The 23457-nt window shown below is 38.5% G+C and overlaps 1 protein-coding gene across 1 annotated transcript in view; it reads left to right on the top strand.

Moving 5' to 3' along the window:
- SVIL (supervillin) overlaps window positions 1-22329 on the top strand; it is a 100532-nt gene extending 78203 nt beyond the window's left edge. The window contains exons 16-36 of the mRNA XM_058039183.1: window positions 3144-3294; window positions 5966-6049; window positions 6131-6217; window positions 7282-7459; window positions 7668-7840; window positions 9065-9220; window positions 9988-10124; window positions 10647-10794; window positions 10922-11067; window positions 11911-12086; window positions 12186-12330; window positions 12766-13042; window positions 14700-14851; window positions 16017-16122; window positions 16937-17144; window positions 17980-18113; window positions 18771-18926; window positions 19331-19474; window positions 20156-20277; window positions 21090-21245; window positions 21372-22329. Coding sequence (XP_057895166.1) covers window positions 3144-3294; window positions 5966-6049; window positions 6131-6217; window positions 7282-7459; window positions 7668-7840; window positions 9065-9220; window positions 9988-10124; window positions 10647-10794; window positions 10922-11067; window positions 11911-12086; window positions 12186-12330; window positions 12766-13042; window positions 14700-14851; window positions 16017-16122; window positions 16937-17144; window positions 17980-18113; window positions 18771-18926; window positions 19331-19474; window positions 20156-20277; window positions 21090-21245; window positions 21372-21458 — 3123 coding nt within the window. The 3' untranslated portion in view covers window positions 21459-22329. The remainder of the gene's footprint in view (window positions 1-3143; window positions 3295-5965; window positions 6050-6130; window positions 6218-7281; window positions 7460-7667; window positions 7841-9064; window positions 9221-9987; window positions 10125-10646; window positions 10795-10921; window positions 11068-11910; window positions 12087-12185; window positions 12331-12765; window positions 13043-14699; window positions 14852-16016; window positions 16123-16936; window positions 17145-17979; window positions 18114-18770; window positions 18927-19330; window positions 19475-20155; window positions 20278-21089; window positions 21246-21371) is intronic.
- The last annotated feature ends 1128 nt before the right edge of the window (window positions 22330-23457 follow it).

The raw sequence follows: 23457 nt of genomic DNA, 5'->3' as shown, positions 1-23457 counted from the left end.
CATGAAAACATTTTTATCAAATTTGGGATGAATCAGATCACTGCATGGCTCTTTCTTCTTTGGTCAGTTAACCAGTTTACAGCCTGTAAGCTGCTCTGGTATTTTTATATTGCTCAGAAAAACCTACCCCAGAATGTCATCTGTGATTAACTCAAATATATTAAAGAAATCACAGATAACAGCGTTAATACATTTAATCACACTTGAGCTCATCAAACTTACCCTTTTGATTAAACCTGTTTTCCATAATGCCATGTGGAATGGCATTAATTACATGCTGGTGATTTGATTCTTCATTGATTGTCTTTGCAGCAGCCTTGCCATGGGTGTCTGGAACAGCCAACAGCTTGTGTGACCTGTTCCTACATGCTTTAGTTTTACTTCTAAATATGGTCCACATCTGAGCTTTTATCCTAATTATTTTCCCATTTTCAAAGGCTTTTGTTTGAAATTAGCTCTTGTATTTTGGGGTATCTCCTTTTCCAGTTTTTTTGTCTAAGGTATCACATGAACACATCCATCTGTTTTACACAATAAATTAGAATGTTTCATTGAAAGTAACTACTTTAAGTGAAAAAATTGCATTGGATCTGTTTTATTCCTAAGTTTTTATATGTTATTTTTATTTATTCTTGATATATTAATTTTTGATTTGACTTTTTTACAGTTGCAAATTTGAGGTTCTTCTTTCATATCATAATTTGAGTTTTTAAACTTAGAAATAAAATTTGGACTTAGAATCTTCTTGAGTTTTAGCTTTCTTAACATATGTTCTCCCAATTAGAATGGGCTTTGACCAGTTAATTCCTCTACAAATGCTCCATGTGGCAGTTCTGAAAGCTTTCCAAACTTTTCCCAACTAGCAGGTGGATTTTTTCTGACATTTCTTTTGACAGTTGCATTGGCTCATATTAGCCTTCTAGCTATATAAAATTATTATTTATTTAATCATGGCATATACTTCTGGTTTTCAGCAGAACTGTTAAGGGAAGTTAAGTTGATGGGAAATTTCTTGGTGTCTATTTAGTTTATAATTTTTTTGTTTATTTGTTCATTAATAGATTAATGTAGGAGTCCTCATGCATTAGGAAGAGATCTAGTGTGGAATTTCTCCAAATTGTGTAACATATGTAGACAGTCTGATTTTTTCTTTTGATTAGGAGCTCCAAAGATGTTTTGCCCAATGGAACAGCTTGAATTCTTCCATTCAAAAAAAAGAAAAAAAAAGTCTGCTTCTCCTGTCTGACAGCTGTTTTCTTTTATCCTTTGACACAGCTCCAGGATGACTGACAATCTTTCTGGCAATTCATGTGTGTAGTGATTAACACACATACTTTCTAGGTCTGCATCTTCAGAATTTTCAGTAGCTCTGTAGACTCTGAAGCTCCTGGTATTTGCTGGAGATAAAATCCAAAATTAAGACTCCTGTAAGGTTAAAAACCCAAATCCACATTATTTTACTCCTTTCTGCCTCTCCCTAACTTCCCTCATATCATCATGGAAGTCAGCATCCTTTTCAAGTTTAAAATATTTGGTTTGTGTATTAAATTTTACTTGTGGCTTCATTAGGTGTTTATTAATTTCCTGCCCAGGTCTCCTTTAATATGTTGTTGTGGTATTTTCTACCAACTCTTCATCCCAGAGGTGGCTGTGCTGACAATGGGTGGAGACTGGAAGAAATGAAAGAAACTTCAGTGTTTTTCTTTAAAGCATTCAAAGGCTTTGACAGATGAGGAAATGATACTGAATAGATTGCATGTTGTTATTTCTATTGAACATTTTGGAGTTCTAGGGAAAAATCAGAGTATTTAATCTTGATTATCATGGCTTGCAGTCCTGTTGTCTGGCTGTCCAGCTCTTTTTCCTGATAAATGGAGAGGAAGTGTTACTGCAGAAGGCTGCAGAAATATAGTGGCCCTAGTCTTGTACAAACCTTTTCTTGGTTTGTCTTCATTCTTCTGGCTAATGTCTGCTGATCCTGGTAAATGTTGAAAGCTACAAACTCTCTATATTAGAGTGTCCCCTGCAGTCACAATAGTTTTTATATAAAATGACTTATTTATTTAGTCTGATTGATTTTTAAGAAAATAAAAAATAACAATATCTTCTTGAAAGGAGAAGAATTTTTATGTTCACAAGCTGGTGCATACTTTTGCATTTTCCTTCTGTGGTACTCTGACCTAGAGTGGTATTAAAGCTTGAGATTTTAATTTGTTTTTTTCAATTCTAGCAGCTAGGTTGTGAAGAAAAATGATGAATAGAATCAACTTGAAAGTAATTCTAGAGTTGACAGTCCCATGCACTAAAAATACTTCTTTGTTTGACTTCTATGCAGTGTAATCCCTGAAATGTTGATAGTTTTAAAAGATGACTATATTAAAGTAACAGTCGTTTGGCCTGACCTAGCTACAGCAGAGTATGTAAATTCAGTTTCTTCCCTACCTAAAGTACCATCATCAATCTGTCTGTGTGAGAAGGGCACTGAGACAGTGCTCCTTCTGCTTCTAATCACTCCAGCTGTTGGCTGCCAACCTCCAAAGCAAGAAAGGAAAGCTAAGGGTGACCTAGGGGGAGAAAAAAAAGAGGGAGTGGTAAAGATGATCAGTCCTTGGAAAAATATTTAGTAGAGCAAGCTGACTTAAGATCTAAAACGAGCAGCCTCTGGAGACACTGCTAATCCTGCCTGGGGAGCTGAGTTACTGTAAGAGACTGATCAGGAATCACCCACTGAAGTTACACCACTTCTCTGTCCCTGTGCCACCTGCAGATTTGCACACCTGGAAACATCTGCTCATAGTCAGTAGTGATGTCACCTGTGTAGTAAGTCATGGCCCAAAAGAACAAGGCCTGAAAAATGATTTCTTACACAGAGTGAATTGTTTGCTTTGAGTAGAGGAGTGCCATCTGCCCTGGCTGGTAGTCTCAATAAAAGGTCAGAGAGCACAGACCAAAACCGTGTGCTCCCAGTGTAATGGGGCAGCAAGACAATGAAGCCCTGCAGGGTGTGTGACTTCACTGCAGCAGCTTGTTCCCTGCTCCCTTCCTCTGCATCTGGCAGCTGAAATGTTCCACCAGTCTTTAGCTATGTCTCTAGCAGGTTTTTGAAACATCTCTTTTTTTCTTTCTTTCTTTCCCCCAAAAAGCAAAGAATGGCAGATAACCAGGAGAGTCAGATGACCATTGAGGAGAGGAAACACCTGATTTCAGCTCGAGAAGAAGCCTGGAAGTCCAAGGGAAAAGGAGCAGCCAATGACTCCACACAGTTCACTGTGGCTGGCCGAATGGTAAAAAAAGGTCAGTGACGAAATGATCCCAATATAAATAAGACACCTCTTATCTGTCTAGTCAAAATAAAGTCAAACTAAAGCAATGCAGAAACTGCATCTGTATTTAGCAAGAGGAAGACTGTTTATCTTCAGCTGAATAATTGTGTCATGAGGCTGTTCACTTTAGTTTCTTGTGGGCGTGGTATTGATCCATTTTATTCTGCACTGTTGCACTGCCATCCACTTATCACTGGGCCCCTTCTGGCTGGTGGAAATCTACCACTGCAACAGGGATATATGTTTTGGTTTTCCTTCTAATACAACCCACAGGACATAGTTAGATTATTCTTTTTTACTTCCTTTGAAAACCCAGCTGCACTGTCTAGAGAATAGTTGTGAAATCGAGCTGTTTCTGTTGCTGGCATTTCCCCCACTCCTAGGATCACTGGGAATATTTAGCAAACAAGTATTGTTTTTATGGATGCTGTCTTGGACAACAGCTTGAAGTGTTATGTTTGGCTGAAGATTCCCTGGTTCTGCATAAAACCACAGAGTAGAAATGACAAGGGAGCAATGTTGACTTTTTTGGGATCTCTTGAATTCAGTCACTGTTTCCAGATCTAATCATTCTTCTGAAGTGGACAGGAGTCTCTGAAGGCTGCACATGGTAGGAGTGCAGCTGTTCACACAGCATGCCTGGGAAGATTATAGCTTTGGGAAGAAGGCACCTAAACTGATCTTTTGTGCTTAATGACTACTAGGTTTTGGGTTGTTACAAGGACTTGGTTATTAAACACAACAACAATGAACCTTGAATTAAACTGCAACCATGAAAAAAAATTCACTGTAGGGCAAGGGCAATACTGCAACAGGAGTAAATGCTTACAATCCAAGCCACAATCTGTTGGCAGACAAACAGACAAATGGTATTAGGAATTACCTCTGTTAGTAACATATTTTAGCTGCTGCTTACATTTTGCTGCTAGAAATGACAGTTGGTCACTATTTAAAGAGTAGCCCTTTTTGGAGGGTCACTAAAAAAAACTGTTTAGAGTTCAGAGCAGACCTGCTCTTTGAGTTTTGGGTTTGTTGGTTTGTTTTGTTTTGTTTTTTGCAAATAGTTTGGTCTTTGAAAAGGAAAAGAACAAATAGAAGAGCATTTGCCCTTCTTAATAAAAAAATTATCTTGCAAGGATCTCTTTAGGTGCTGTGATGATTCTTTTGAAGAAGTAAGGTAATGCAATGACAGTGAAATCAATAAAAGTAGCCCAAGTTAGATGTGTACTGATTTATATCCTGAAAGAATAAATTATCATTATGAGTTTTTAATTTAAGAGATTATGAAAAAGCAATGCAAAATAACATCTTTGTTATATGCATGTGCACAGATGCTGTATTTTAATTGCTTCTTATGGCTGAAAATTATCCAGTCCTAATTGGAAGGTGATCCTCTCCTAAGCAGTTCTCAGTGTGGTCTTGTGGATTATGTACTGGTAGAGCTGCTTAAGAGCTGTGTCCTCTTGAGTGTGTCTTGAGGAAGGCTTAACCCACTGACTTAAAATCTGCTGGAATTTTGAGTCTCTTAGGTAACAGAGGAAAAAAATTGCTTTTGGAAAAGCTACCTAATAATATTCCAAATTTAACTTGGAATTTAACAATTATGACAATTATATTGCTACAACGTGTAGTAAAGATAATGGAAACATGTTTAGTATATGTTCTCCCAGCACAGTATTGGTTTAATCTGATCAAAATAACTAAAGGCTTAAGCTTACATGGCTCAGTAATTAGTAAGCTATGGCTAAGTGGAAAATAGATAATAGAGAATAGTATAAATGTCTGTTTCTCCATTTACTGAAAGTCTAGGCAGCAAAAGTTAATAGGTGCAATTGTTTGCCTCAGTATCCTTTTCTACCTAATAAAACCCACGCCTGCTATAGAGTGCAGTTCTTTTACTAGACCAGTGTAGATTCACATGACAACTAAAACTAAAAAATCTATCCTTATTTTACCCACTGGGTTCAGAATTAATTGCTTTATGATAGTTACTGAGAAGGATGGAGGAGAGTACAACAAAAGGAGAGCATAGTGCTTGATGTGGTGGAGATTCTAACTTCCATTTCTACCTCAATTTCCATGTATACTTAAAAACTGAACAGGGACCAAGAATTACTGTGAAATCCAGGGACAGCATTCACAAGTCAGATGCATTCTGTTATGTGTATTCATAGAGTGCTTAAATTTTAAAAAGGGAGTAAGAGAGTGGTAGAGGTGAAGGTGCCTAGCAAGATCATGGTGACTTCCCTGCTAAACTTATCTTTTTTTTTTCAGAACACTTCAATGTTTATGAAGCTTGTGGCACAGCTGGAGCCCAAAATGTAGGACAAATGATCTGCTGCTACCTTGAAAAGGAGCAAAATTAATATATTCCAAAGACAGCCTATATCTTGTGTTAGCTTGTTAAGAGACACTGGGAAATGAAGCTTTGTTCTTGTGAATGGGGTGGTTTCTGAGGCTACTGTTGAATAAAGGATCAGGCAGGGCCCTCTGCCATCTCCAGTACAATGGCTGGGGAAGTGTGCTGGCCTGTAGGAAGTATCCAGGCTCATCTGCTTTCCCCAAATAGCTTCTCTGTCGTCCCTGTTGGAAGCACAGGCTGACTCATGGCTGCATTTCCTGTGCTCTGTGTCCCTGTGCAGGCCTGGCTTCCCCAAGTGCACTGACACCAACAGCATCCCCTTTCCGGCAGAAGTCTACCACCCCAGTTACAAAGCCCTTGGAAGGTAAGGAAGAAAAATGGCTGAATATGTGCAGGCTTATTTACTTCCTGCCAATTAACAGGTTTTACTTTCTGGTTTGCTTAGAAATTGAAGCCAGGCCTGACATGCAGTTGGAATCAGATATGAAGCTTGACAAGTTGGAGTCATTCTTGGGAAGGCTGAATAACAAAGGTTGGTAGAGTTACAAAGGGTGGCAGTATACCCACCCTCTAACTTTAGTAAATTGATTAAAGTGCCCTTTAGTTAAAATATCTGGTAGCAGAAACTGAATATTTCTTTGCTCAGACTGCAGTTACTGAAAATTTTATTTTTGTGATTCAGTCTTTGCTAAATTTTAAAAAAAGCCTTTTGCAATTGTATTACAAGTGTACAGTAAAATAAATCACAGATGCCTAAATAACTTTCTTAACTCTCTGGAAACAGGGATGTACACATCCTTTTGTAGGGCAGAATTTCCTAACAGCACACAGCCAGTCTGAACCATATTGCCATATACAGTGAAACATCTTTAAATGTAGTTGAGTCCTGTTAAAATCAAAATAGGATACTAAGCTGCTCCCAAGCACAATTCATTCACTTTCCTGCTTTTTTGAAAATTGACTGTCTGTAGCAGCTCATCAGCTTCCCTCACAGCCTGCTGGCTGTTTATGAAGCTCTCTAGAGTTGTCTGGTGTTTCCATCTCATATGTCTGTCCTCCATTTGTAAGACAAAAATCTTTATTACATCTCTATGTAATTTGTAGTGTAACAGATACCATAAACAAATGTATTCACATTTCAGTACAGGAGGCACTAGCATAGAATAATGACTGTGCCACACTCACTTGTCTGAAGTAGTGACTTTTCCCCTTGTGATTCTAGATCTTTTCAAAGGCAGGAATTACACAGTTGGAGGCAAGATGGAATATACAAAAACTAAAAAGCTTACATCATCATAATGTAGCAACTCATTTATAATGTCCAAGTTTTCATTTAGCCTTATTTCCCTACAATTTTGTATAATGGTTATTTCATATGAGTTACAGTTCACTGTTTTAATATTCTTTATCAACACACTTTTCTACCATCAATTAAAAAAAAAACTAACACACAAAAACCCCAACAAAAACCAAAATACCACCACCACACTGAAAAAAAAATTACCCAGGCAACTACCAAATAAGCCATGTTTACCTTTTCTAGACTTAGAAACTCTAGTATGGTTATTTACTGGGTGAGGTGTTTTTTTCTTGCAGTTGCTGGGATGCAAGAGACAGTGCTGACAGTTACAGGAAGGTCTGTGAAAGAGGTGATGAAGCTGGATGATGATGAAACATTTTCCAAATTTTATCGCCATGTGGATTTCCCTTCCTCCTCAGTGCCTTTGGACTTTAATGAGGACTTCGATGCCATCTTTGATCCTTATGCACCAAAGTAAGAATTACTTTTCCCCCATTGTTTTGAATGCTGAGACAAGGGCAGTGTTCAAAATGTTCAGCTCTAAGTCATCGTTATTGGGCACGCTCATTTCTTCTGAAATCATGCTCCTGCCTGAATTGAGGAATTGATCCTCATTTATTGCCGTTAGATGATTCTGACTAGAAAAATTATCTGATGATTATAAACACTACTTGTTTTTCAGGTTGACATCTTCTGTAGCAGAGCACAAACGTGCAGTTAGGCCCACACGCAGAGTCCAGTCCTCCAGAAACCCCCTGAAAATGCTTGCAGCAAGACAAGATATTCTGCATGAGTATACTGAACAAAGACTGAATGTTGCCTTCATGGAGTCAAAGAGAATGAAAGTAGAAAAAAGTAAGCCAGCAGGATGATTTGTACAAGACACCATCTTGCCTTTGTAATTAAAAAAGAAAAAAAATCCCAATGCAAAAAATGGAACTGAAGGAATGGAACATATTCTCTGAGTGGCAATAAATTGATTGAGGTATAAGGTGAAATACAGACTGCATAGGAGACCTGGAGAGAAAGGCATCTGTGATTTCCTCATGGAAAGCTACCTATAGCCACCTCCTGTGCACAGATTTAATTATTTATTTTTAGCACAATCACCTTGTGCAGAGGGGGAAGAGAGAGAGCCACGATGCCTGCAGGGTGAGGAGGTCAAGGAAAGCAGATCCAACCTCATCATGCTGGGGTGAGAGCTGGCAAGAGGAGATGAATTTTTGTTCAGATACACTGGCCTCGATTTTGGGTCCTAATTTTCTCTCAGAAAGTGGAATTAGCCTTCTTGACTCCTTCTGATTAATTTCCATACAGGATCAGTGCTTTGTGGCAGGGCTTACAAGGTGTTTTACTTGTGAATTTGCTTTTTCCTGACAACCAGACGGACAACAAAGACATCACTGTAAAATTTATTCAAAGATTTGTCCAGCCACTCTTACCTTTTGGGGTACCAGTTTTCCTTACTACACTTGAGTAAAGAAAGATCATCTTTAACTATTGATTGTATTGATGAAAACACTAAGTATATATGTAATACTTTGTTGCCATCTCATGAGAAGGATTTCCCTGAGTTATAAATTCAAAAACTGTCTTGTCTTTGGTTGAGCAATAAACAAAAGTAGACAAGAATCTGACTGTAAGTTTACAGTAAAACATGGCTAAGACTTTGAAATGTAAATGAGTGTTGCATCACACTGTCTCAGCCAAATTTTAAGGGAATTACAGTTAATTAGCCTTGTCTCTGTGCTGTCTTTTATTATTAATCACTTAAAAGGCATTGAAGATCTGCACAGTACTTCACAAGACATTGGGTAGGACGGTTCCTAGTAAAGCTGGTATTCATGCCAATTCTGACACTGACAGTGTACTCTTGGATATCTAGAAATTAAGATAGTCCTAAACCCACAAATCTTTGGGGTAGTGGTTAATGTGCCTTTACTGTTGCTATGGAGAAGAAGAAAAACTGGAAATAATGGGCAGAAATTATTTTCTTAATGCAGCAACTAATTTTTTATTTTATTTTATTTTAATTTTTACATCTGTCTGTCTTTCCTCCAATTTCTTTTCATGTACAAGTGTCTACAAATTCAAATTTCTCAGAAGTAGCGCTTGCTGGCCTGGCAAGCAAAGAGAATTTCAGCAACATTAGCCTGCGGAGTGTTAATCTAACAGAGCAGAACTCTAACAACAGTGCTGTGCCATACAAGAAGCTAATGCTCCTGCAAATTAAAGGTATGCTGGAACTGCTTTTACTTTCCATAAATAATAGGCTGAATGTAACATGTGGGAGTTGCTACCACATTTAGATGCTTAGCTTGTTCTAAATCTTCAAGATCCCAAAGCCTGAAAAAAATAAGTGGTAATTGTGTAAAAAAAGTTAAACCTTACAAATAGGTTTGCATTGGTCCACTGGCGTGTATTTCCCAAAGAGAAAACAATATTTCAGAATATTTCAATATAAATTCTGGCTATCCCCTGTGGAAAATTTTTAACTGTCCCATTCTTCCAGTGCTCAATATAATTTGGAAATGATGTGACAGTATTCTTGCTCCACTTCCCCTTATAGTTCATAGTAGCATATCTGATTCTGCAAATAGCAAGGTTTTAGAAAGCAAAATTCTTAAAATCCTAAATTCTTAAAACTTTTTACTGCCTACAGAAATTGTGCTATGACTTCACTTAAGCAAATGTAAAAGGTTCTGGAATTTTGCTGCTGTCTGCCATTTACTTAATTCATTTCTTTCCAGAAGGACACAGAGTTGTTAAAGCAAGAACAGGAAATAATAGAAATATTAGTTGATAGGAGACAACATTTATTTTGTTTCCTGTGAGTAAACTTTTTTTCCACAGTAGTAGTCTTTTAATTATTCTTAAACAGTCTGTTTCCACATATTTTGCTAAATGTGCTGGGATTGTTTGTGTTTCATTCAAAACAAATTAGATCGTGGCATTTGATAGTAGTAGTTGAAGGAATACAATTAGCTTTGTTTTCTCTTTAGGAAGAAGACATGTTCAAACAAGATTAGTTGAACCAAGAGCCTCATCACTGAACAGTGGAGACTGTTTCCTGTTGTTAACTCCACATTTATGTTTCTTGTGGGTAGGAGAGTTTGCAAATGTCATAGAAAAAGCAAAGGTCAGTACTGTTGTGAGGTTTTATTTATTATTTATTTTTAGAACCTTTGCAATATGTGTCTCTGATAAAATTGAGCCTTAGTGCCACTTCTCTCAAAAAGTGGCATGTAACTGATAGTCTGTGACAGGGAGATATGCAGGATTCCTGAAAATATATTTTAGGTCATGCACTGAATGAAAGCTGGCATTTGTGAAGGAGTGTGTAGTTTGTGGAGCTGCAAGAGAAAAAAGGATATCCTCAGGATACAGACTAAACTAAAAAAAAAAAAAATAGTCTGAATTGCAGGATGTCCTTTTCATTCCCATGTCCACTGAGATCAGTCTTGCTTTAAGGCAAATGAAAGAATGAATGCATTTATGTAAAATTTTTTTCTAGTGTCTGTTTATTTAGTGCAATAAATAATAACAATTTCTTCTGCTATTTGCTGTATTATATCTCATTTGCCTTCTCACCGAGCAAGAATATTGTACAAGTATTCCAAAGACTTAAGCAATCCTGTTCAGATAACTGTTAATCTCTTAGGCTTCAGAACTTGCAACTTTAATTCAGACAAAGAGGGAACTTGGCTGTAGAGCTTCTTATATACAGACTATAGAAGAAGGAATAAATACCCATACCCACGCAGCCAAAGACTTCTGGAAACTCCTTGGTGGACAGACAAATTACCAGTGTAAGCATTGTTATAGTTACAGTATCTGATACTCTACCACAATAAAATAGTAGAGTTGGTTCTCTTTAGTAAAGATATTTGGAGGTTAATTTTTTGTTTTGTTGTTTTTGACAATCTTTCCCTTAAGCCGCTGGAAGTCCTGAAGAAGACGAAATGTACGAAGCCGCAATAATAGAAACAAATTGCATTTACCGCCTTGTAGAGGATAAACTCATTCCTGAGGATGACTACTGGGGCAAGGTGCCAAAATGTACCCTGCTACAACCAAAAGAGGTATTGTGCCACTAACTGCTCCTGTGGTAAGTGCAGGAACATGTGTGTAGTGCATGTTGTACAAGTGCAGCTGGTAATGACTTGCAGTAACTGCAAATGCTTGTGGAGAGGATCGCTGAAGCTGGGTCCTCTGTGTTTCTGAAAGGCTTCTGCATACTTTGCTGTCCAGAGTGTGCTGCAAGGTCTCAAGAAATTATCTTCATAGTAAAATACCATTTTAGGAAGTGTAAATCTTTTTTGTCAACAGTGGCTTACCCCAGAGTCATGAAGTGCAAAATAAGTTGCACTTTGGAAAAACAAAACAAAATAAAACCTGCTTCTATTTCTATCCCTAGCTGACTTTTCCTCTTCCAACAAACATTTCACCCATCTAAGTCAGAATGAGAGCAGGTTTATAAAATGAGGATATGATGCATTTTCTTGAAAGTATTGAAGTCACTGCCTTTTTGCCTATATTGTGTGTTCTGTCAGCCCTCCCTGGCTGTAGGACGAGGCATAGGTCTGAAATGTCAGAGAAAGCTGCTGAAACTGGACAGCTATCAGGCATGCAAAAGAACCAGACTTTTAGCTGTAAGAGCTCTCTAAGCTGCTAGTGACTTCAGCTACATAATGATACACATCACAGCATTCCCCCTACTTGCTTCCAGTCATCCTCAAAAACTGGACATCACAATGCAGACCACTGGCCTGTCCTTACTTGCATTGCAGTGCTCTTTGTTACCATCTATATAGAAACTTGTATTTGGAGGATTTTCTGTTCAGCACAAGAAAACTGGAGGATCAGGGTATCACCTAACCTAATAGTAGGTTGATTTTTTTGTTGTTGTTTGGTTTTGATTTTAGGTGCTGGTGTTTGATTTTGGCAGTGAAGTATATGTATGGCATGGAAAAGAAGTTACTTTAGCACAAAGAAAAGTGGCATTCCAGCTGGCAAAACACTTGTGGAATGGCACCTTTGACTACTCCAATTGTGATATAAATCCTCTGGACCCCGGAGAATGCAATCCCCTCATACCCAGGTATTGTAACTCAAATTAGTCTCATTGCAGATACATAGTTTTCCTGCCCTCTTTTCACAGTGTTTATTTTGATTCTATATCTTTTCTTCCCTTGCACAGAAAGGGGCAAGGACGCCCAGACTGGGCTGTATTTGGCAGACTCACAGAACATAACGAGACAATACTGTTCAAAGAAAAATTTCTTGATTGGACAGAACTGAAGAAACTCAATGAGAAGAATTCTAGTGAATCCCTTCACCAGAAGGTGCATATAATAAGCATGCTAGGTATTTCAAACTAGATGACTTAGTTGGGATGGCAGTCAGGGAAGTTTGTGCTCAAAGATCAAGAGCGCATTTTTTATCTTGTGGGCTTTGATCTAGAGGTCAGAACATCACCTCCCAGAGTGAACCCATGGAGTTGTTTTATATTATTATTATTTATAGATTATAATATAATTATATCTTATGCTTTGATTATATCTTATATATAAATAATGATATATTTATTGTTATTATTATTAATATATGAGCCAGGCAGCTCAATGAATACTGCTGAGGTGGCTATGACAGGGCTTCAAATGATGACAAGATACTAAAGTACTGAAATATGCAGGAGTCAAAATGTTTGACTGGAACTGTGTGGCAAGGAGAAAAAAATGCTGTGCTCAAAGAAATCCCTTCTCTGTGTTTTCTGACAGGAAGAATCCAGATCTGACTCTAAACCATATGATGTCATGCTAATGGTAGCTGTGCCTCAAACAACTGTGGGCACGGTCTTGGATGGAATGAATATTGGCCGGGGTTATGGACTGGTAGAAGGAGAAGATGGGAGGCAGTTTGAAATTATCACTGCCTCTGTGGATGTCTGGCATATCCTGGAATTCGATTATAGTAGACTGCCTAAGCAAAGCATAGGGCAGTTCCATGAGGGGGACACATACGTGGTGAAGTGGAAGTACATGGTGAGCACTACAGGTTAGTGAACAATTCCATTTCATCCTGCTGGAACATGCAGAAGTGCAGCTAAAATTCCTGCTGTTAGTGGTGACATCCAGACCTAGATTTCCATGGATGTGAGGCAGTTTGAAAGGTTAAGGATGCTAATTTCGCCTTTCTAGGTCATTAAAATGTAAAGTTTCGTATTTTGTTTAAAAGAGAGCAGTAGAAAATAAAAAAGTTGTAGTTATTTTTGATATACCAGATGTAATGCTTCCATCTCTGCTTTTACCCACCATTGGTGGTGTACATGTTCACAGGACAGTTCATTAAGCCCACAGCTTAACACCAAAATAGTTAGGCAACTGGACTAATGGCAGTGGTCTGAATGTCTCGCAAAAGAGATAGACTTAGCAACAAGAAAAACTTTTGCTGGTTATGGAGATCAATATAACAATGCCAGGAAAAGCCCTTGCCAGCTCGCTGCCCTTGCTATCCCTTCTGCTGTTGCTGGAAACCCTTTGATCTGGATTTGAGGCTCAGCAGTGTTCTGACAAAGAGCCTGAGAGCAGCAGGCAAAGCCTGAGAACCAGTCAGCTCAATAAGCCCACTGGAACTCTCCCTTGTGGCACTAAACTAAGAATAGGTGGTTTTTGTGTAAGTTAAAAACAAATAGTCTAAAACTGATTGTTCCAAATAGAGTTTATTAAAGTCAGTTGAAAGCACATAACAGTTATACAGCTTCAGGCTTTTAGCCAAAAAAATGTAGGTAGGTCTTAGTCAGGATCATTGAGATCAGATACTGGCAAATCCAAGAAAAATATGAAAGCTTGTAAGTCTTGGGAGAAGTGGGTAACACTAGTACTGAACTGTAAACAGACTTCTAATCCAAATGGATGAAAACATATTCCATCACTCCAAAACAGAATAAATTTTTATGCAGGAGGCAGTACTTTTATGGGCTGAATGTACAGATAAGAATGAAACCCATAAATTTTAAAGTAAGTAGTGTTTTGAGTATTCTCAACTTGAAAAAAAACAGGATGCTTTCTCCTAAGTGTTTCACTTGGATGCTGCTCAGCACTGCTGGAATCAAGGCAGATGTTTTAGCGTTTTTTTTTCAAATCTGTTTTAAAACTCTTGGGGTTTTTTTTAATCTTTGATTTCATTCTAACTGTTTATTCTCTATTCACTGTAAAGACTGCAATGTTCTGTAAGTAGTTGTGTTGTGAATCTCACTTGCTGTAAACATTATTTGCTTATCATAACAAGTAAATGCCGACTCTTAAGGAGAAAAAAAAAAAGCAGCTCCTCTCCTGCTGCCAAAGAACAGTGTGTAATGTGGAAAATCAGCCATAATACACTCTTCTGCTAACATTACTGGACAGGCCATTTCACATGCAAATTGGCTCAAATGCTGTCAGTTATTTTTCTCCAGATAGTAACAGGTCTTTCTACATCTCTTTCTGCAGCCAAGACAGGCATCTCTGCCTGTGGGCTTACATCCACCTGAGGAGACAATGCCAGCTCTGCATGGGGACACTCTGGCTTGGAGACTTAATGTTCCTCCAATTGCACATTTTTTTCTTTCCTGTTCTGGATGGGATAGTGCTGAGCTGGCAAATGAGATGAAACCATGTGCTGTTTAAACCTATAGCCAGAATATTTTCTTCAGCATGTGCTCTCTGTTTCACAGTTGGAAGCAGACAAAAAGGAGAGCAACAAGTACGGGCTGTTGGAAAAGAGAAATGTGTGTATTTCTTTTGGCAAGGAAGGCACTCCACAGTGAGTGAGAAAGGAACATCAGCTCTCATGACAGTGGAGCTTGATGAAGAGAGAGGAGCACAGGTGAGCTTCCTAGATGGCAGACCTGGTAAGATCTGCCTGTCTGGATAGCCATGAACAGTAAACAGGAATTATCTTCTTTGCCTTTCTGTAAACGTGTTCTTGCCATTACAAACACAGACCTCAAAATTACTTTTGACATTATTCCAATTGCCAGAGACACATAAGCTTCTTTATGGACTGTCATTCCCAAATGCTGCTTCTAAGGATATTTCTGAAAAGGCTGAAGGAGAAGGTCTTTTCTCCCTTCTCTGCAGGAATAGATGAAGCACAGTTGCACAGATTCATGCCATCCTTTCAAGTGCATGTTCAGAGAGCAGGACTGTCTTCCTAGTGCCAAGGAGAAGCACTTTTTGCAGGCCAAGGCAAAAAAATACATTGGAAATTTTGAATTTGCTTACTCTGTAATTACATATTAATTGCATTGTTTGCAGGGATTCTAGGAAATGAAGGTGAAGCTGAGAGGACAGGCTAATTTGCTTTGTCTTTAGGCAGACTTGGGCTTTCCTGTGGCTTCACTGTTACCAGCATACAAGATGGATGGATTAAAGTTAGTTTCAGTGCCTTGGTCCTGCTTTAATTAGTTTTTTAACAGCAGCATAGAAATGACCAGCAAGACAGGAGTTCATAGAGGAGAAATATAAGGGCCCTTGATCAAGAGTGTGAGAGTCTCTGCAACATAGCTGATTTAGGAATTGGCTATATCAGTTTCATACTCTTCATGCAATGTTTAGTGAACAAAGAACATGCATGTTATCAAAGAAACCAGTTTTATAGCAAATTTTGAACCTACTTCAGTTCCTATGTTATCTCCATAATGGTTTCAGTGAACATCGGTCAAGGTGGACAGGTTCTGTAAATATTCATAAAATTCAAAAAAGGTTAGTTTAAACCAATCTAAATTAAAGTTCATTTGGTATTCCATTATCCTCTGAAACTCAATTGTTGGATTCCAGCTAGAGTTTCTTTTAATATGCAGGCCACATATGGAACCCATTGCATGCTGATACATAGTAATTTAAACAATAGTCAGCAGTTGTAAAGTAGAAGGAAAGCTATCTTTGTGGGTGGCCATAACTATATAATTTTTAATAATCTATAGAGACCAGTTTTCCTGAGTCTGTATACTTTTATTTTTTTAATGAAGAGTGGTGCGTTCAATTTCCAGGTACAAGTCCTTCAAGGGAAAGAACCACCGTGCTTCTTGCAGTGTTTCCAAGGAGGGATGATTGTGCATGCTGGAAGAAGGGAAGAGGAAGAAGAAAATGCACAAAGTAAATTATTGTTAGTTAAGAGTTTCTGCCCCAAAATCCTTTTTTAGCTGTTGTGGAGAGCTTTGTATTCAGCCTCAACTACCCTACTCTGTAGAAAAGAAAAATTAATGCATGAAACTCTTGAGACAGCTTTGCAATGCTTTGTTTCAAGGTAGCCTTTTTCTTCTTTGAGCAGAGAATGGATTTTGTCACTCTAGAGCATGCTGACTTGATTGTATTGATGCACATATAATTTTTTTTAGTTTGATTTTGCTTAAGTCAAGTTCCCATTTGCTTTAAAGTATGCCCCTTTCTACACAGTCTGGGAAGGAAGAGTGTTTTTATGAGCAGTTCTTCTGCTCCAAAGAAAGCTCTAAGCTTTTATTCCCCAATCATTGCTTTTTGTAACATATTCCTTGAATGCAGAAGGAGAATTTCAGTGGAAGTGTAGCTTGGAGATGCTTCAGTTTTCACTTGACTGTGACCTTATGTTCCTAAGGTGCAGAGGGAAAAGAGAGCTGAATAGGAGGAATACTGTGTTTGTTTCCCTTCTTCACCATATGAAACAGCAGAAGTTGACTCTTCTGCTCTGTTAAGCTCTTCAGCTCTCAGTACTTGTGCTCTTGTAGCAAGGTTTTAGAAGGCATCTCTTCTGCACGGGGTTTCTGAAGTAATGTTAGCCAAACCCAGTGCTTAGCTAATTCATTGTGTCACAACATAGGCACGCAGGAGGTGAAATTCATCCAGTATGAGAACAACTGTTCCAGAGTAGGGGTTTTAAATTTTCAGTCCCATGTGATTTTATAATAGTGCTCTCTGTTCCTGTCTGCTCCAGGTGATTGGAGGCTTTATTGTGTGCGAGGAGAAGTTCCCAATGAAGGAAACTTACTTGAAGTAGCGTGTCACTGCAGCAGCCTGCGGTCCAGGACATCCATGATTGTCCTCAATATCAACAAAGCTCTCATCTACCTGTGGCATGGCTGCAAAGCACAGGCTCACACCAAGGATGTAGGAAGAACAGCAGCCAATAAAATAAAAGAACAGTGAGTGTCTGATCTATATTTTGGAGATGATTATATAGACTACCAATTTACTTGAAGTAGTCTTACTCAAAGAAAATTTGAAATAAATAAAGCTGTCCTCTAAGTACAAATGCAGCATGTATTGCTTTGTCAGGAGGAGGAGTGAAGGTTGGATGGTTTGGTAGAGTGGAGAAAACTCATATCCTGTAATTGCTTTCACAGGAGGTCAAATGCATTTATTAATAAACTCATAGAATGGTTGGAAGGGACCTTAAAGATCATCTAACTCCAGTCTCCCTGCCATGGGCAGAGATACCTTCCACTAGACCAGATTGCTCAAAGCCCCATGCAACCTGGCCTTGAACCCTTCCAGGGATTGTGCTGACCCCCCATCACTCTTACAGGCACCTACATTCTTCCTACTGTACTAATTACAGTTAAAACAAAGTCGTTTTCCATTTGGAGTGAGATGCTAAACAACTGAATAGCAAATCAAAGCACATTCAATAGGAGGATTAGAATCTAGCCTTGTGGGTAAGAAAGGGAAAATTAACTTGGGAAAGCATGTAAGGAGAACAGCAGCCATTACAAAAGCAGGCAGTGACAATCCCTACTGAGAACTCCTGTGATCATCTCCTTCACTCTGGGAATGGGATCCACATGCTACAAGAATAGTTGTTGAAATTCCCTGTCTTGTTTTTGGATAATTTTTCAAAGTGCTTGTGTTGGCCTGAAGTGTGCAACAAGCCTGTAAGGTACTTTTGGGGTCCACTAATGCAAGTGGCCAGCAGGTTTGTGTGTTAGGTGTGTTTGGGGCAGGAGCAACATGAGTCCACTCTCTCTTTGTGTTTTATAGGTGTCCACTGGAGGCAGGGCTGCACAGCAGCAGCAAGGTGACGATTCATGAATGTGATGAAGGGTCAGAGCCCTTGGGATTCTGGGACGCCTTGGGGAGGAGAGATCGGAAGGCCTATGACTGCATGTTGCAAGGTAGATCTGCCTTCCTGGATTTGGCACTCACATTTTACTCTACTGGTCTACAGTGTTGTCAGATATAATGTAAAGTTTTTGAAGAATTTTTTAGTAGTTGAGTTCTTAGAGAAATGCTTTCAAAAATCTTACTGAGTTAGGTAATACTGTTCTAGAAGGAAAGTACTGGAAAAACCAAGTGTTTCATTTAGTTCTCCCCCGCTTCTGCTGCCCCTCTGTATTCAGGCAGCACATAGCAATAGTTAACACTATTACAAATATATTTTGCTTCTCTTCTGAAGGAATTTAAGAGGCAGTTCTCCTCACATTCCTGTCCAGCCTTTGCTTTGAAACTGCCAACAAAGGTAGCAGGGGAATTGATTTGCCAAGTGGAAAATTTGTCAGCTAACTCTGCAAAGGGCTTGCTTCACTTAAGCTGCAGAACAGTGGGTTATGAAATGGCTGATAGTAACTAACCAGGATCAGATTCAGACTGATGGCAGCCAGCCCCTCAGCTCAACTTTTTACAGCTGTTGCTAGTCCCTCAAGACATCTGGTTGTCTTTCCTGATTTTTCAAAACCCAGAAAATTAACAGTAATTTTTAAGTGTATTGTTAGCTTTTACAGTTAAGTCTAACATTTTTTGTTGTGGCTCTTCTTAATTTTTGTTCTTCAAAGATCCTGGAAAGTTTAATTTCACGCCCCGCCTGTTCAGCCTCAGTAGTTCATCAGGAGAATTCTCAGCCACTGAGTATGTTTACCCTTCAAGAGACCCCGCTGTCATCAATTCCATGCCATTCTTGCAAGAGGATCTTTACACTGCCCCACAGCCAGGTATGTGCTTTAAAATACTTAAGTAACAAGAAAACAGATGACTGTGTCCTGCGTTGGGCAGTATCTTAGTAATTGTAAGCACTTCTAACTTGATATATCACAGGAAAATGTGTGCATGTGATGTTTATACAGTACTAAGCAGTAACAGTAATTTTTCCATGATGAAGATGCTGAGAAATAATCAAGTGTATTTATGTATGCCAGAAGCTCGCTGTAAAAATATGTTGTTTATATCAGAGAATCAGAGTCCAGTTGAAGTTTAGCTGGATAATTAACAAAGAAATTGATAAGATGTGAAGTGATCCTGTTGTGATGCTGACAAGCGTAAAAGACTGGGGTTGTTCAGGGGATTACAAAAACTAGTAAGTGGCTAATGATGGATTTTTTATTTTCTGACTGTGTAGCCCTCTTCCTTGTTGACAATCACCATGAAGTGTACCTGTGGCAAGGCTGGTGGCCTGTGGAGAACAAAATCACTGGATCAGCTCGAATCAGGTGGGCTACGGACAGGAAATGCGCCATGGAGACGGTGCTGCGGTACTGCAAAGGTAACAGACTGCTGTGCCTGCTCTGAGTGTGTCACACCTGTCCATGCCTCCTGTCCTCAGCTGAAAGGTGCTCCCTCAGTGTTATCAATAAACATTTGAAGATACATTGCCCACTCTTTCTTAGCAAACCATTTGTTTAGTAACAGCGTTGTTCCCAAATTGCCAAGATGCTCTACTGACTCTGCCCACAGTGGAAAGGCTTTATTTATTGTGTTACACCTCAGAATCACAGTTTAAGTTAACAGTTTAAACATTCTCACTAAGCCTCCAAGCTTAAGCTTAGTTGGTTCTTGGCAGGACACTTCTGCTGAGCATACCAGAAGGTTTCGTTTACCTGAATTTGGCTAATTTCGGACCATCACACTCTGCTTACTCTATTCTAAGTCTGCTTTTGTAAGATAAGAAAGGCTCTGGGTTAGAAGGAGCTGTTGGGGATTTTCAGCATATGTGTTTTAATCTTTGCAGTCAGATACAGTAAAAATACTGAAAAACATGTTAAAAGGTCCCATATCAATTAAAAAGAAATCCTGGAAAATTTATTCTTTCTGCCTTAAGCTACTTCAGCTTTTCAGGAAAAATTAAATACCCTTAGGAGGTAGCTTTAAATAGTGGGTGAGATTGCAAAATACTGTACCTTTTGTAATTTCTCCCTCCTTTTCTTTGTATTTTGACTGTTTTTAGGAAAAAATGTAAAGAAGCCACCCAAATCCTATCTAATTCATGCTGGCCTAGAACCTCTGACATTCACTAATATGTTCCCAAGTTGGGAGCACAGGGAAGACATCGCAGAGATTACAGAAATGGTAAATTTTTTCATTGCATAATCTGTTTCCTATTGCTAGTAATTGTGCCTTGTGTTGTCAGTTACACTGGTTGTTTCCACTGGCAAGCCCCAAGATCCAGAGGATAAACTTAGAAAGCACAGTTCAGAAGTCTGCATAGGGGAAAAAAAAAACCAGCAATACAGCTAAATTCTGACTGGGAATGTGTATATCAGAGGCATTGCTTTTTGATTTTTCATGTAACTTCTCATATTCTTTTTTTGTTAAAAACAGAAGGAAAGTGTTACCTGAATCATCTCTTAAAAAGAGATGTGCTGGAGTTTGAGCTTAACAGATTAGCTGTTTCAGTCATGCAGCAATGTGCAGTTCTGGTCTGTTCCCCAGATTCAAAGTGCAGGGGAACAAAACACCTTTCAAAGGATCAGCTGGCTCCAAGGGCTTTGTTACTGACTTCCTCATCTGGGATTCAGAGTCACAGCCAAATTACATGTGGCTGCTTTAAATCTTTCAGTCAAAGGGCGTCTCAAACAAATGACATTTTCTGTTTTTTAAGTCTTCTGCAGACATCCTTAGTAGAAAATGCTGGCTTCATGACTAAAAACAGATTTCAGCCTTAAACTGAGATTCTGGGAAAACAGGATGTCCTTCTGCTAAGTGCAGACCTGTTTTTAGCTGTGAAATTTTTGTAGGGCAGCTCTGTTGGCCTCTGTGCACACCTGGACATACAGCTTTGTGCTCAGGCAGGGCAGGTTATCCCATGCCATCTGCAGATGGCCATGGGCACAGCTGATGCTTTCAGCATTGTGATCCTGTTCTGTGTTTTCTCCTTTCAGGACGCTGAGGTTTCTAATCAAATAATACTTGTAGAGGATGTGCTGGCCAAGCTGTGTAAAACAGTGTATCCATTAGCAGATCTCTTAGCTAGGCCTCTGCCTGAGGGAGTTGATCCACTGAAGCTTGAAATTTACCTTTCAGATGAGGACTTTGAGGTAAGGAGAGAATAGGTGCACTGTTAATCTGTGCATCTATGCCTAACCATGCAAGAGGGTAATTTGCTGGTTGTGCTACTCATCAGTTGTTTTTGCTAATAGTACATCCTTTCACTTTAAATGCAGGTTGCATTAGAGATGACAAGAGAGGAGTACAATGCACTGCCATCTTGGAAGCAAGTTAACCTGAAGAAGGCAAAAGGACTTTTCTAAGCTGTGTTTATGGAAGTGAGCACTAAAGGGATGTCCACTCTCACTTTCTATGTCCTTTAGAAGAATTGTACCCTACATTTACAGAACAAATAAAAATAATTCGAAGTTATTAGTGACTACCTATCTGGAGGTGTGTAATATTATAATAAAAGGCCAAGAGAACTCTTTGAAAATGGAATTCAATTTTGACTCTTAAAGGTAATGTTTTTAAGCTCCGTTCTCCTATGCACTTAAACAGTAGTTTCTTGAGCTACTGCTGCAGGTGTCCTTTGGCTATATCCAATACTTGCCATTTTTGTTTTTAAAGAAGTTCTCTTTGTAAAGTGTTATTTTGTTAGTTTGTGGATTACAAAGAATTTATATTTATATAAACACATAGAACAAGTATTTAACAATGCAATATGTATTCACTTTCAAGACTTCCATGTCAAAACTACAGAAAAGTAGCTGATGGCAGTTGCTTGTACTGAATTAGCTATACCACCAATATGTATCTCCTTTGCATTCTGAAAAGTTTCTCTTTGCAATAGTTAATGAATTGTTCTCAGTGCTGCTTCAGGTGCTAAACTGAAAAAAGCATTTGTATTTATAGCATGGATTTCTTGAGAAACTATGCGAATCAACCTTTATACTTTATTATCCAAAAATGTATAGTGCCTTGTTTTTTGTGTACAGTTTATATACAAAAAAAAAAGATTGGTCTGCATTTTGAAGATGGCTTAGAATGGTCTCCTATGTTACTTTTATAATAGTAGAAATAAAAACATCTCAGTTTCTAATCCTTGTTGTAAACATTAAACATGTCTTTTGTGATATAAGAACCGAAAGGAAAAGCTTCTGAATAAACTCTTAGCGATGCTCTGACTTGTCATTAATTTGTACTGTAATCTGTACTAGCATTGGAACCTCCCATAACATAGTATTTTCTCAAAATATTTTAACCTTTGATATCTGTGGGTATTGTACAGAGTTATAATTTGAGAAGCAGATAATGTAGAAAATAAACAATGTATGAGATAAAGTTGGGCAGAACTTTAATGCTGAATATTGGAACCTGTCAGTCACACAACTCTGTATTCTTTGGGTTTCTCTGTTTTATATATGAAACCAAAATTATTATGCTGGTTTTCAAAATTTGAAAAAATCTTTTCAACCTTTGTGCAATTGGGAGTAAAATTTGAATTGAAAATGAGCGTTGTGTCTATTCTTTCAATAAGCACTGAAGATAAAATTTTTTTCACTCAGTTAATTAGGACATTGAATAGAATCTTCAAGTAAATATTTGCTTATGGTTTGAAATGTTTTTCAGGCATTTGGCATTTCTATAAAAAGCTGTGTGGTTCTCCTCTGTATCCTAGTGGGTTTCACATTTTCATTCCTGTCTGCATACCTTTCCTTCTGCCCTGCAACCATTTAGAGCTGCTCGTGGTGATATCTCAGGTTTTAGCTTTTCTTGGGGTGGTGCCTATTGCTGCTCTTGTCATTCTCCTAGGCCAAGGGACTTGAAGTGGGACTGTTGAATGTGTGAGGTGTGGATTTCTGCAAGATCTGCAATAAGTATTGCTTCATAGTTAAAGTGAATCTTGTTTTGACAGATGGACTGGTAAGTTGTAACCAAGCCTTTAAGTAAATGAATTAAAAACTCAGAAATACATAAGTACTGTTCACCTGACATGAGATATTACAGGTGAATTTTTAGCAGTGGAGCATTTCCTTTCATGTGTGGGTTTCTGTCAAGAACTGAAATGAAATAACCCAAGAAAATGTTAGGAGCAGTATTCAGAGCCAGAATGCTTCTTACATACATGCCAGCAAAAAGCTGTTTAGATGCCAGTTCCTCAGAGGTCCTCAGCTGCATCTATACACTGTTAGTTTGAAAATGCAGAGCTTTATAGTGACAAGTTTATTTTTCAAGCACTGAGAGGTTTCCTAAGCCACTGCTGTATTCATCTAAGCATTTTTGCACCCATATATTTTCCTCTTTCACCCTCCCTGGTGA

This window comes from Melospiza georgiana, chromosome 1 (assembly GCF_028018845.1).
Source record: "Melospiza georgiana isolate bMelGeo1 chromosome 1, bMelGeo1.pri, whole genome shotgun sequence".
Taxonomy (NCBI): Eukaryota; Metazoa; Chordata; class Aves; order Passeriformes; family Passerellidae; genus Melospiza; species Melospiza georgiana.
This window is presented reverse-complemented; position numbering and strand designations above follow the sequence as displayed.